This window comes from Thalassophryne amazonica, chromosome 5 (assembly GCF_902500255.1).
Source record: "Thalassophryne amazonica chromosome 5, fThaAma1.1, whole genome shotgun sequence".
NCBI classification, from domain to species: domain Eukaryota; kingdom Metazoa; phylum Chordata; class Actinopteri; order Batrachoidiformes; family Batrachoididae; genus Thalassophryne; species Thalassophryne amazonica.
The window spans coordinates 118,494,708-118,509,256 of NC_047107.1; the positions used below are offsets into that span (position 1 = coordinate 118,494,708).

General features: G+C 39.5%; 1 protein-coding gene across 1 annotated transcript in view; it reads left to right on the forward strand.

Annotated features, from left to right (window-relative positions):
* The window catches only part of rasgef1ba (RasGEF domain family, member 1Ba), a 79,295-nt gene extending 66,345 nt beyond the window's left edge, over positions 1-12,950 (forward strand). Inside the window, exons 11-14 of the mRNA XM_034171188.1 lie at positions 9,340-9,435; positions 10,241-10,364; positions 10,789-10,861; positions 11,540-12,950. Coding sequence (XP_034027079.1) covers positions 9,340-9,435; positions 10,241-10,364; positions 10,789-10,861; positions 11,540-11,564 — 318 coding nt within the window. The 3' untranslated portion in view covers positions 11,565-12,950. The remainder of the gene's footprint in view (positions 1-9,339; positions 9,436-10,240; positions 10,365-10,788; positions 10,862-11,539) is intronic.
* The last annotated feature ends 1,599 nt before the right edge of the window (positions 12,951-14,549 follow it).

Here is a 14,549-nt window from a genome sequence, read left to right on the forward strand (position 1 = left end):
CTGACTCAATACCAGAGAGGTGGACATGCCAGCATACCAGCTGTCAGAAATTCAACAATTGATCCTCCCAGACAATGATCCAAGCAAAGAGTTTCTAAAGAAAAACACAAAATGTATTACCTGATCAAGTACATCACCTGACCTGAATCCAGCAGAGAACCTTTGGGGTATTTTAAGGGGAAACATTGAGCACCACGACAGATCCAGCAGAGAGCAGCTGAAGAACATTGTTTCTGAAGATCTCCCCAGAAAACACTGGTATCTTCCAATCCAAAAATGATAGAGTCCATAATTAGATATGAAGGAACATATTAAAATATTTGAATCTTACTAAATGATCATTATTGGAGTTCCTACTTTTGGGCCTGCATTTGTGGAATAACATATCTAAAGTTTTAATTTTAAATAAGATCCCATGTCCTTGTGTTCAACTTTGGAGTAATCCGCTTACTATAAATTGACATGGTGTCGCACGGGGCTTCACCCTGTTCTGCTGAATTCGCACGATGCGTCTCTTATTTGTCTCGTTGTTTCTGTCTTTCAGCTGGGATGAACATGAGCCCCGTTTCCCGACTGAAGAAGACCTGGAGCAAAGTCAAAACAGCAAAGTTTGACATCTTAGAAGTAAGTTGGCACAAAAACATTCTGTGGGTACAGCATCAGAGTTACCAGATCTGTGGATTTAAGTTCTGATATTAGGCTGTCACCTTGCTGTTAAGTTGCAAAAAAAAAAGAAAAAAAAAAGAAAAAAGCCCTTATAATATTTTTATAAAAACCCATCATAATCATAAAATTAAAATACCCTCGGCCGTATGAGCACGTACGTGCACACCTCATACATGAGCGTTTGAAAAGACTGGAAGTTACCTTTGAGTGTGTGTGTGAGTCGCGTGCACGCTGACATCCGCGACAGGCCTTGTAAATCACTCCAGAGGTGTTATCAGGTTACAAAAACAGTGTTTTCAGTTTTAGAAGCTTTATTTCTCACTAACTTTTACATAATATATGAGAAACATGTTATATTTACACAGAAACACAATGGTTTCGGCAGCCAGAGAGAGACCAGCCAGTGACGTCACGGTGCCTCTCTACTCTGATTGGCTGTCACCCCACCCCCCTGCATGATTTATAGCATAAAAACTGGAAACAGAATGTGACCTTTTGACCTCTTGGAATAGGTCAAATTTAGCCATCTTTGAACTTGTCGAAGGTCTGTGTTCCAAGAATGTTCCTTGTGAATTTGAAGATTCTGGCAGTAACAGGACTGGACTTATACTGAACTGCTGGGATTTTGGGATTTTTACTGGGATTTTAAAGACATAACCATCACCTTCACCATTACAGAGAATGGTCTGAAAAACAGAAGATACCCAGTGAGCCACAGTTGTGTGGACGAAAATGCCTTGTTGATGTCAGAGGAGAATGGGCAGACTGGTTGAATGGGTCATCATGTCAATATGAACCAGCATCACTAAGGAATGTTTCCAACTCCTTGTTGAATCTATGCATCTATGCCACAAAGCATTAAGGCAGTTCTGAAGGCAAAAGGGGATCCAACCCAGTACTAGTAAGGTTTACCTAATAAAGTGGCCGGTGAGTGTGAGTCGCCCAAGGTGTTTCTCAAGGGTAAGGTTTAACTGTACCAAACCCCCAGAGCTAACATGTAAGCAACAACAGAAGTCAAAAACTCCAGCTGGCATTTCTTACTTGTAGAAACCTCAAGCAGACCAGACTCAGAGCAGGGACCATCTGCTTTGACCATATTACCAATAACAAAAACTCAAACAAGCTCCAGCAAAGAATTATCAAACATGCAAAGACCTATATGAGAGAACTGCGCACCCAGGTAAATGTCCTGTCCTGTGGTCATAATGACCACGAATCAACCAGGTGGTAAAAATCCATCCATCATGGTTAAACCGTCTCAGTGCTCCATTTACTGTCAGTGAAGCCCATTTGCTGCTTAAAATCTGCAAAAAAAGCCTCGTGAAAAGTAAACAAGTAAACCAAACATGTTGAACTGATGAGTCTGTGAAGACTGTGGAGGAGTCAGGAAGAGTTCAGATCACATACTCCACCCCACCCCCCGTACCTGTGGAAACTGCAAATACTGCAGCGCCAACGCGGCTGTTTGAACAGGAGATCTGAGGAGATCTAGAGTCAGACGGGGATCCTCAGTGGGATCCTGCAGGGCTCAAAGACTTCCCTTCATGTGTCACTGCAGTTCATCTGCTTCTATTTTCAGCTCATCTGTCAATCAGCCACATCCTCGTGTCTTTATTCTGTCTCCATGCTTTGTCCCGTGAGCCTCCTTTCATCTTTTAGGTGAATTCTGAACTTCCTGTCCCTCTGAGTTATCAACCTCTTTAACCCTTTATCTATGGCGATGGCACCCACGTCATATTTTCCATATGCATATTTTTTTTTACCGTAACTCCACCATAGTTTGTCCAATCCGAATGATTCAAAGTGCATTGTTAAGCTAACACCAAGGGCTTTCCAATGATATATGGTGTATTATGGTAAACGTAAGCCTGTGACGTCATAACGCAGAGGAAAAACACTAGTGCGCCGCTGATTCTCATTACCGCAAGTTCTCATGTAAGCCCTCAATCTGAAAAATTTCAACACTGACAGCAAGCCAAGAACCCGTGCTTTCCAACAGTATGCTATATGTTGCATATATTACGGTAAAGTGCGTTCGGTGACTTTTGAAACCAGGGAAACGTATGAAAAAGAGCGCAAAAGTGACAGAAAAGTACAGAGACAGACAGCAAACATAAATGTAGTAATCTTTGAGGAAAAGGCAGGGTGTTAGTGTCATTTGTGAAGGTGTGTGTGCGTGTTTGTGTGGTTGTGATGGCTCCATCAGCCACAAGCCACTGCCCGGTGCCAACAAGCAGTGGAAACCCAACTTGCCAGCGATCCACAAAGGGGCGGCGTTCTTGCAAGGTGTGCAAGAGGTCAACCTGCTGGATGTGCAAACTTTGTAAAATTGGCCTCTGTCTTCAGCCAAACAGAAACTGTTACAAACATTACCACACTGACAATGGACTGATGTAGTTTAGATCTAATTTTGATTCTTGGTTATATATTTGTATATAGTTTGACACTTTGTTTTATTCATATTGTATAATTTTGCACAAAATGAGTGATCAAATGAGTGATTTAATACACATTTTAATAATACAGATAATAATTGATATATTTATATATAGTTTGCACTTTGTTGTTATTCATATTGTTTGGTTCTGCACTTTAAAATTGGTTACTTTTTGCATATTTTCACCATGCAAAATGTTTACTTTTGCACTGTTTCTGCACTGTTTCTGAGTTCTAGACACACAAAATTAATCATTTTGATTGTAAACACTTACAGCTTCCTGTTAAAAATGTGAAATCCAAACTTCCTTTACATAACAATCATTTTTCACTAAAAAACTGAAAAAAAAAATCAAGTTTGTTTGTGTTTTTTCTCATTTAAATGCTAAAACTTACAAATAATGTGTATAAATAGTTAATCAGGTGTAATATAATTGAAATTCAGGTACTCTTGGAAAAGGGTACCAAAGCACACAAACATTGAATATTAATTCTTATTTTTATTAACCAATCGTCCATTTATAGCCTCAGTAGGTAAAGGGTTAAAGCCATGAGATTGGAACAAAAATCACAAAACCCAAAACTATCCTACAGAACTGAACTTCTAATGAGATTGGGCTTTGATATACCTTTGTAAAACTACAGTCCTGGTTGGTAAAACCTGTTGCTGACTTACTGTATTTTTGGCTGATCTAATCCATAACATACTCCAGTGTTTCGGTGATGACAAGGAAGAAAATGCACTGTCAAACAGCACATTTCTGAACAAACCTGCAGATCAGGAACAGCAGACTGCTTTCAAGCAGCATTCATGTTTGTGTTGTTGTCTAACTGATCCTGAGTCAGTTTTCTCTCCGTAGCATCAGATGGATCCTTCCAGTAACTTCTACAACTACAGAACAGCTCTGAGAGGAGCCACACAGCGGTCCATCACCGCCCACAGCAGCAGAGAGAAGGTAAGGAACTGAGAGAGAAGGTTTGAACTGGGAACCTTCTGCACTGAAGCCAAAATGTATATGTAATATTTATATATTAAATAGATAATATTTTTTACAGTTAATAAATTTTAGGTGGATATTGGTGATTTTTTTTTTTTTTTTTTTTTTTTACATCTTTTTGCTGGAAAGCATCAGCTGTATCTGTCAACACCGTTAATGATCATGCTTGAACGCTGTGAGCAGAAAACATGGACATGTTTGTTCTAAATAAACAAAACAAAATAAAAAAAATAATTTAAGAAAGAAGATGCATGTCACTTTTAATGATTCCACTGTAAAAGTGATTTGTTTCTTTATTTGTTTTGTTCAGTAAGAAGTAGTTTTGTTTAAATTACTGTGTTTAAAGTAAATTCCAGTGGAGTTTGGAAGTGAAAGAGAGGAGGGCATGAAAATATGAATATAGAATTAATTAAATTTTAATTAATTTATTATCTCATTAATTAACACACAATTATTCAGCAACATGATTAATATAATTAACAAACAGTGGCGGCCTTCGGAAATGAAACAAACTGACAAACAAGCATTTTACAGTACGTGCAACTTCACAGCCACACAAAGTGCTGTGAAAAAGTTTGCGCATCCTTGAGCTTTTACATTAAAATTTTTTATGACATAAAAAAAAAAATTCAGGCGTTTTATATTAACATTTCTAAGATGATGCTCGTTAATCTAGGTGAAAAGTAATTTATACATCATGAAGGAAAAATATAAAAGGCAAAATGATTGTGTGAACAACAGCAATCCAAGATTTCTGATGTCTGCCAATCTGGATCCGGATCACCTCCAAAATTCAGTGGCGTCTTCCATGCCCTAATATGGTGAGAATCCGTGAAGTCGTTTTGACTTTATCCTTCAGAGCGTAAATAAAGTGAAATCTTGATCCAGAATCTGGATTTGGATCCAGAGCACCTGCAAAATTGAATGGAGTCTTCCATGGCCCAATATCTGTCTGCAGAGGTGTCAAGTAACGAAGTACAAATACTTCGTTACTGTACTTAAGTACATTTTTTAGGTATCTATACTTTACTCCATTACTTATTTTTCTGCCTACTTCTGACTTCTACTCATTACATTTTCACACAAGTATCTGTACTTTCTATTCCTTACATTTTTAAAACAAACAGCCTCGTTACTCTTGGCTTCAGTTTAATGTTTATATATATATATTTCACGTCATGTGCGCCTGTAATCAACTTTTCTGCAGCGCGGCTTTGCTCTGAACCGTGAACCAATCGAAGCAGTGGTTCGCAGATTGAAGCAATGCTTCGACCATTGCTTCGTTTATTCTTTCTTTCTTTCGCTTAATTTCCCCCCGCTAAAATCCTAAAGAGCATACTTCTGTGAGTATTATTTACCTTTTCCATGTTAAACCGACCTGTTATGGTCTTCTGAAACAGTTGATAGATGTATTTTATAACTTAAAAACGGGAGCGACGCTAACGCGTTAGCATGTCTATGGCATTTTCAATGTTAAAAGTTAGCATTTAGCAATTGCAGCTCTCATCACGTTCGGGTGCATTTGTTTTCAAATTGTAATATTTCTTAAATTTATTTTTGTTTATATATTAATAATCTAATTATTATTATATACAATTCTAGAGAAAGAGGCAAAAAGAACATGAATAGAAACACAACAGAAAATATAAAAGCAACTAACAATGAACATACATAAATAAATACATACGTACATAAATGTCTCCTGTGAACACCTAGTGACTATTACACCTCCATTTCATCCCTGTCTTATTTAAGTTTAATGACGTTTGTTTCAGTCAAACCATATTTTCAGTTTGTTAATTTCTTCAGTGATTTCCTCCAGAACTATCTGCCAAACTAGAAAACTGCTGCATCCTAGTAAGAGCAGAATACTACTGGAATTAATTTGAATAAGGAAAGTTGTGTTTTTTTTTTCCTTCACTAAATGGATGCTACACTCACTGCAGTTTATTGTCTGGAATAGTTCCAGATTGCATTTCAGAGCTTCTAGAATTGAAACATTTTCGTGCAGGTGGTGTTGGGGGGTAATTTGGGGTTTTGGGTCTTGAGCCACATGTAGAACGAATCAGTTTTTAAATTAAGCTTTCAATTAATATAGTGGCATCTACCTTTTTTTTTTTTTTAAAGGTTACTTTATACTTTTATACTTTAAATAGGTTTTGGAGCACATACTTTTTCACTTTTACTTGAGTAAAGAGGTCAAGTTGATACTTCAACTTTTACCAGAGTGTTTTTAAACTGCAGTATCTATACTTCTACTTAAGTAACAAATGTGTGTACTTTTGACACCACTGTCTGTCTGTGGTGAAAATTTCGTCAAAATCCGTGCAGTAGTTTTGAGATAATCCTGCTAACAGACAGACAAATAAATAAATAAATGCCGATGATTTTCTTACATCCTTGGTGGACGTAACAAGTGCAACACATGTAAGCCATCACTTTCACATCCAGTTTTCTTCAGACAAGTCAGGGGGATGAACACATGAACCGATTATGGTCCATGGTAAATTAACTGCATTTATACGTATAGCACTTTTCCATCTGCATCAGACACTCAAAGCGCTTTACACATCAATGCCTCACATTCACCCCTTCACCCCTGCCATACAAGGCACTACACACGGGAGCAACTGGGGGATTAAGGACCTTGCCCAAGGGCCCTTAATGATTTTCTGGTCAGGTTGGGATTTGAACTGAGGATCCTCTGGTCTCACTAGACCACTCGACCATCACCTCCCCTATTATGTCTTGTACCTTATTTACATCAGTTATTAAGAAATACAAACAGTATGGTACTGTACGGTAAATCTGTCTGGAGACATCAGTTCTCAAAAACTGAGGAACTGTGAAAGAATGTGATTCATGAGGGAAGACACCAAGGCGACAAAACAACCCTAAAGAAGTTATCGGCTTCTGTGGCTGTGATTGAGGAAATTGTGCAGAGTGAAAGTTTTGAATTTTGCGTCACCAGTTGGATCTAAATACTTAAATAAAATAAATTTGAAAGTCCAGCTCCAGTTTGCCAGAAAGCACATTGGCACATTGTAAGGTTAGATTTGATCTGTTTGTTAATTCTCTACTCCATTCCACATATATTATGTACACTTCTCCATTCAATTGAACAGGAGTCTGAAGTTGTAGTTTTTTTTTAGTGACTCATTTGCCAAATGGTCCAAACATCCAGCAGCCACTGTTTACTTAAAGCTCTGAATATCTGTGCTCCAGACTTGGGTTTACATTTCATACAGTGACGCTAATCGTGGGTTTGACAGCTGCTGCTGGGATCAACTGTGACCTTTCAGATTGAGATTAAGAACCACGAGACACCCTGAAGCCGGCGATGGGTGACGCCCACGCTGCTGTGCGCGCTGAACACTTTGTACAAAAAGTTCAGATTCTTATCACACTCCTGTTATCTCCATTAGCTGCAGTGAACTTTAAAGAAACCATTCCTGTTGAGAGCAAAGCAAAATAAGCAGCTTGTTATCGTCTGAGCGCCACGCTCCAGTCGAATTTATCCCGTTAACAGCCGCTCGAGTGCAGCGGGACCGATGTTGCATAACAGTGTATGAGCAGCTTCACCGGAGTGGCGGAGGTCGAGTTATAAATGGTGTCCGCCTCAAACATGTTGTTCTGTTCCAGAAAGAAGGAAAACATGAGCACATGCCAGGTCACATGATGTTCTGCTGCATCTTCAGCCGGACGTTCTGGTCTGCGGCGTGTTTATCCTCAGTGAAGGCACTGTGAACTCGTCACCTCAGGCTTCAGATTCACATGAAGTTTGTAAAAATCTTATTAATGAAGAGCTGTTCAGAAAGAAAGTTAGCTTTGGTCTGGAATATTAGAATGTCAGCATTTTAATCCTTCAAGTAATTAATGGTCGGTCACCATCAGAAAACTGACAGTCTTGTTGATTCTGCTGCCAAGCGACCAAAAAAAGTGATAATTAACACGTTAACTCGCGGGGTCCTTGTTTACTGTATAATGCCCATGTGTTGCATATCAAAATGTTCTGAACAATCTCAGCTTTCATAGTTTTGAGGCTAATATTTGTCTAGATGAGCAGCATGGTGGCTTAGTGATTAGAACTGTTGCCACACAGCAAGAAGGTCATGGGTTCAATTCCCACCTGGGCCTTGCTGTGTTGAGTTTCCATGTTCTCCTCGTGTTTGCATGGGTTCCCTCTGGGTGCTCCGGCTTCCTCCCACATCCAAAGATGTGCATGTTAGGTGAACTGGAAAACTTTAAATTGTCTGTAGGTTTTCGTGAGGGTGTGAATGTGTTTGTTTGACTATATGTGGCCCTGTGACAGACTGGCATCCTGTCCAAGGTGTACCCCGCCTCACACCCTATGACTGCTGGGATCGGCTTCAGTCCCCCATGACCCATAATTGGAGTAAGCGGGTATATAAGATGGATGGATTGAGGGATATTTGTCTTGATCAGTCTGTAAAAGATATCATTTGGCCCTAAAAAAAGAAATGTGTTTTTATAGATTCTTCAAAGTTTTGTTCATGTGGATGAATTTGCCATAAGTTTTATACCGGACACCCTTCTTGAATCTACACCAGATGTACCTGGACAATGGGGCAGAAGGGGTTTCCAACCAGGGCCTTCTGTGTGGGAGGCAAACGTGGTTGCTGTACTGCAAAAGGAGGTTGCTGTCAACCTGTTACATCGTTCAAAAAAGAAATATCAGCGCTAAGGTCTGTTGGCTCACATTAGTCCTGCATCACAGTTCTCAAAGTACCAGCTGGACACATGCAGCTTGTGATGGTCACAAACCTCACATCTGTCACGAGGACCTGATGCACAATGAAGTCAGTGTGTAATGTTTGGAAATCATTTGTTTTACTTTTTTAACTTTGAGTGTTGTTGCGCAGCATTTTAAGTCAAAAGAAATTTGGCAAAAGTTCATATGTCATGAAACAGAAAGTTCTCGAGCAACGTGAATTATCCTCGGCCTTGTGACTTCTCAGTTAGGGGCGTGTGGGTGGGTTGTTTACGGTCTTTAGGCAGCCACAAGGCTTGTGACGTTTTGCTGCAGTTTTCGTGTTTTTCAGTGGAGCCGAGCAGATCAGCTGTCACATGCTTTGCTTTCAGGACGATAAAACTAAACATCTGCACGAGATAACTTTTACAGTGACCTCAGACTTTAAAATGGCTTTTTGTTAACAAACCTGGCAACATACAGGTGTCTTTCAGGTTATTTTGATGACAGTTTGTCATTGTCTTTCAGATTGTCATCCCTTTCTTCAGCCTGCTGATCAAAGACATTTACTTCCTGAACGAGGGATGTGCCAACAGGCTGCAGAACGGACACGTCAACTTTGAGGTCAGCTGAGGTTTTTATTCCTTGGGGGGGATTTCCCTGGTAACTGATGACACCTTGGCGATGTGTGGAAAACGTAGTAAACCTTCCACAGATCAGCTGCTATTTATGGCAACTTCCCTAAAGACTTTCAGAGAATAGAGAAGTAAGACGAGTTGGGTTTTTAGCCGTTTCCATGAATAAACCCACGTCAAAGTTCCCCTGCTCTCAGATACAGAATCACAAAGTTTTTCATTTTTAATATCATGAGCCTCTGGGTTAAAGTCCGTCAATGATACTGTTCTGTAATCCGGAAAGAAAAAAAAGAACTAAAGCGAGGTCTGACTTTGACATGACTCAGTATAGTTTGATAAATTAGTACATAACTGAAGCTCTGGTCACCGTTAGATGGATGTTATCGAGCTGGACCTCACGTGCCTGTGCTGTGTGGAACCTGAGCACTGGTGTCACAGACCGAATGGTTCCCCCCACCCTAAAAATCGGTCCCCTCTGCCTTCACTGCACGTGTCGTTTCGAAGCGTCAGCAGCGATTCACCGATTATCACCTCATTTCTGCTTAAGACTGACTTTAGAATGACTTAAGGGGTTTTATTTTGTCATCTAATGGTTAGTAATCACATTATTCCCTTTGATCGCTTTGGGTGTAGAGAGTCTGACTCAGATGTGCTGTTGTGACGCTCTGATCGCTCCCCCGTCTTTTATTATGAAATAATGCTAAATTTATGTGGAAATAATTGTTGTATGAAAGCTTTCTTTTCTCACTTCACGGATGGACTGTTCTCACCATAAATAACGTGATTCTTCTCAGAAATTCTGGGAACTGGCCAAACAAGTGAGCGAGTTCATGACCTGGAAGAAAGTGGAGTGTCCATTTGAGAAAGATCGCAAGATCCTGCAGTATCTGCTGACGGCTCCGGTGTTCAGCGAAGATGGTAAGAGGATGGCAGCCGGTCATTTCTGTTAAAAAATAAATAAATGCAAAAATGACAAATCTGACATCTTTTGAGCTGCAAAAAATTTAATTAAATGTGATATACAATTAGAATTTTTACAAAATTGTAAAAATAGTTCTGGTACGAGGGACTGAAGCTGAATGTTTATTTGATGTTAAATATAATCAAATAAAAAATAAAATGAAAAAAAATTACTGTTTCAAGGGTCGCTGTTGAACCAAATGCTCGCAAGAAGGTTGTGGGTTCAAATCCCACCAGAGGATTTTGTTTCCTTAAACCGTCACTTTCTTACCTCAGTGGTTTGATTTGGCTCTGGTTTGAAAACTTGAAAGCAGTTCTACACTCTGACAATGGAGTTTCTAAAAACATTTTTTCAAAGTGTTTATTTTTTTCTTCTTGGCAGCGCTGTATCTGGCATCGTACGACAGCGAAGGTCCCGAGAACAACATGGAGAAGGACCGCTGGAAGTCCCTCAGGTTTGCAGCTGCTCATCACACATATTCACTTTAATCCAGCCTCATCACACAGATTTAACTGTAACCTTGACAACCTGCCGGACAACCTGCCGAACATCCACACTGTGGCCTGATCTGTCACTGTCCAGTTTTTTCTTTGTTTTATTGCAAGTTTATCACTGATTCAACTGTAACCCTGAAATTAAGTCTAAAAGAGCAACATCAGGTTAAATTTATACACAGATGATGTTGTCTGGAACTCCAGACAGTTCCATGTCTCTCTCTCTCTCTCGCTTTTTCAAGTTTAAAGCTTTCTTGTTTCTGTCTGTTTTTGTTTCTCTCTCTCTTTAAAGTTTCCAGCTTTTTGTTTGTTTCTCTTTCTTTTTCTGTCTCCATTTCTTTTTTGTTTGTTTTCAGGTCTGTTTTTTTTATGTTTCCAGATTTGTTTGTTTCTCTCTTTTTCTATGTCTCCATTTATTTATTTTTTTGTTTTCAGCTCTCTCTGTTTTTGTCTTTTTTTTATTACGTTTCCAGATTTTTGTTTGTTTCTCTTTCTTTTTCTGTTTCCATTTCTTTTTTGTTTTCAGCTCTCTCTCTCTCTCTGTTTTGTTTTGTTTGTTTACATTTCTAGCTTTTTGTTTGTTTGTTTCCGGCCTGTCCTGCAATGCTAACAGCTGTTGGCGTCTCTTGTCTCCATAGATCCTCTTTGCTAAGCAGAGTCTAAACCCCGGACAAAGACGAAGCAGTCGACATCCGAACGAAGTATCCTGACCTTCATGGGAACTGACAATCTCAGTTTGCCTGGATGCCGTTTTTTGCACCTCCAGCCGCAGATTTCTACGAAGCGCTACTTTTCTGATTCTCATTGTCCTACGTGTTGTCAGGACAGACCGCTGGTTTTCTTTTTCACCTCTTTGTATGAATTTTTATTCAGATTATCAGGGCATGTTTTTGATGTCCTGATCGTCTCCTGGGAGCCAGGCGGTCTTGGACTGTGGGGGGTTTTTGGCTCCCTGCAGGTATTTTCCACTGAAGCTCAACGTTAGCTGCTGGTTGGTTAACGCGGCCCAAATGGTTGGAACAGAAACATTTCTCACTGTGGTTCCACAAACCAGCAGTTCTCCTTCTGGAGAACTTAAACCTCCTCCACACAGTGTGTACTTTCTGATTTCTCTTCGTCTTCAAATTTCACTTTCTATTGTCTTTTTTTCTTGTCATGTACGACAAAATGTGCAGGCTGCATTTTGAAGATATGATTAAGATTTGGAAATGCTCTTGTTTCTGAGCGCCATCTGGAAGATGGCGATCCTGTTTAATGAACCTCTGAATGCAGAACCTCAGGCTTCACACACAACAGGTAGGTTCCAGTGCTGGGTTCAGGAACTAATAAAACTAGTTCCTGTTGTGGGAACTGTGTTCATATCCAGTGTCTGTTCAGTGTTTCCAGAAGGAACCATTTAAAGAACTTTTCTGGTGGAGAAGCTCCAGTTTTTGGAGAACTGTTTGAATTAGCAGCTCTGTGTAACGTGATTCTAGGCCTAAAGGTTACTAAAATAAACGCCGGCTGTTCTGTTACATAAAAAGAACTCTGCTGATAAATATGATGACAATTTTGTCATCTTTAAGTTAAATTACTAAACTTTCAGACCTTATTCTACCTCCTCTCCATCCTGAGCTTAGACGTCAGTGTGGTTGTACTGCCCCCTGGTGGTTCAGTGAATGGATTGTTTGTGAGGATTAATAATGTGAAGAGAATTTATGTTTTGACCCTAAACATGCTAAATGTTATTTTGACATTGTAATGCAGTTTTGTTTTTTGCCATATTTTATTTATAAGCCACTGTGTGTTGTCGTCATGCCAACATTTATTTAATTTTGTACAAGGTACACAACGTCCTGAATTAGTCCTCAGATAGTTTACCTGTTGTTGTTGTTATTACTTTTTAAATAGATTTATTTTTAAATGTTTGAGGTGGAAATATGATGTCAGAAGTGTTGGACCGATGTCTGCTCACCGTCACATGTCGTTTTTATTGTTTACGTTTGTGTTCAGTTACAATCCAATAGAGAAATTTAGAACTGCATTAGTTGTGAAAGAGAATATTAAAAAGTGTAAAAATGATGAACTGACTCGTTCTTGATTTTTTTTTTTAAGATTCATTTTCTTCAAAATTAACAAAAGTTGCTGGCAAATGTTGGACAATGGCCAAAAAACAAAAAACAAAACCTGAGAGGTGAGAAAAAAGAATATTTCGTGATTGAACATGAAATCGTTCATTACAGAACTAATGTTTTGAAGATGTGGAGAAGCTGAGTGAGTCGCCCTCTGGTGGTTAAATCTGACCTAACTTCTTACATTCTTTAAAAAAAGATTAAACTAATTAAAATAAATTAGAAGTGGCAGGTGTGGTGGCCAAGTGGTTAGTGCGCTTGGAATCAGTGTGGAAGGTTCCAAGATTCAAACCCAACCCCTGCCACATTTCTCGGTGTAATGTGGAGTTGTGTCAGGAAGGGCATCTGGTGTAAAACTTGTACCAAAACAACATGCAGATCCACCTTGGCTCTGCTGTGGCGACCCCAAATGAAAACAAGGGAGCAGTCGAAAAGACTTACAAATTTGAATTAACTAAAACTAGCTTTTTACTTATATGAAGTCAGATTTGTGACCAATAATTTTGCAACCACTTTTTTAGTTGACAGCTTCATTCACTCGTACTTTTTTGGGGGGGGGGAACAAAGGACACACATGGACACAACCCAAAACATGGCGTAATGTCCCCATAATGTCACATCATTGCTACAGGCTGCCAAACATAACACCTATACTTGTGTCCAACTGACATCCTCTGTCCCTGAAGACACTAAAGTTTGAAGGCAATGACCCAAAACCAAACCTCTAATCCAAAAGGTATCAATGACCCTAAACTAATCAGGTAACCTTGAACCTAAACTCATTGTGGCCCACAGTTTACCCTGACCTGAAACTCATCCTGGCCCAAAGGTAACCATGACCCTAAACTTACTGACTCAAAGGTAATGCTGACCCAAAACTCACCCCGACTCAAAGGTAACCCTGACCCTAAACTCACCCTGACCCAAAGGTAACCCTGACCCTAAACTCACTCTGACTCAAAGGTAACCCTGACCCTAAACTCACTCTGACTCAAAGGTAACCCTGACCCTAAGATCACTCTGACTCAAAGGTAACCCCACCCACACACACACGTTTAAAGATGCTGTACCGGACCATCATGGTAAAGAAAGCGCTCAACCAGAAGGTGAGACTCTGGATTTACCAGTAGACATATTTATTTGTATATCACCTTTGAAGAACAGGTGTCACAAAGTACAATACCTCACAGAAAAGATTAAAACAGTAAAATAAATGAAACATACATAAAAACAAAATAAAAAGTTGATTAAATAAATGACCCAAAGGCAAACTTAAGCTGAACTTCAATCGCTTTTTAAAAGTGTCCACAGTGTCCAAGTTTCAGAGCTACAACCTGAAATGCAAACATCACTTTTTTGTCTTCTATGTCGGCCTTGGAACAACCAGCAGACCCTGGTCAGAAAACTGAAGAGGAACATAAGGCTGCAGGAAGTCCCCAAGATAAGCAGGACCCTGACCAAGAAAAGCTCGGTAGGTGATCACCAGGACTTTAAACTGTATTCTGAATTTCATCAGGAAGCACACACACACACACAC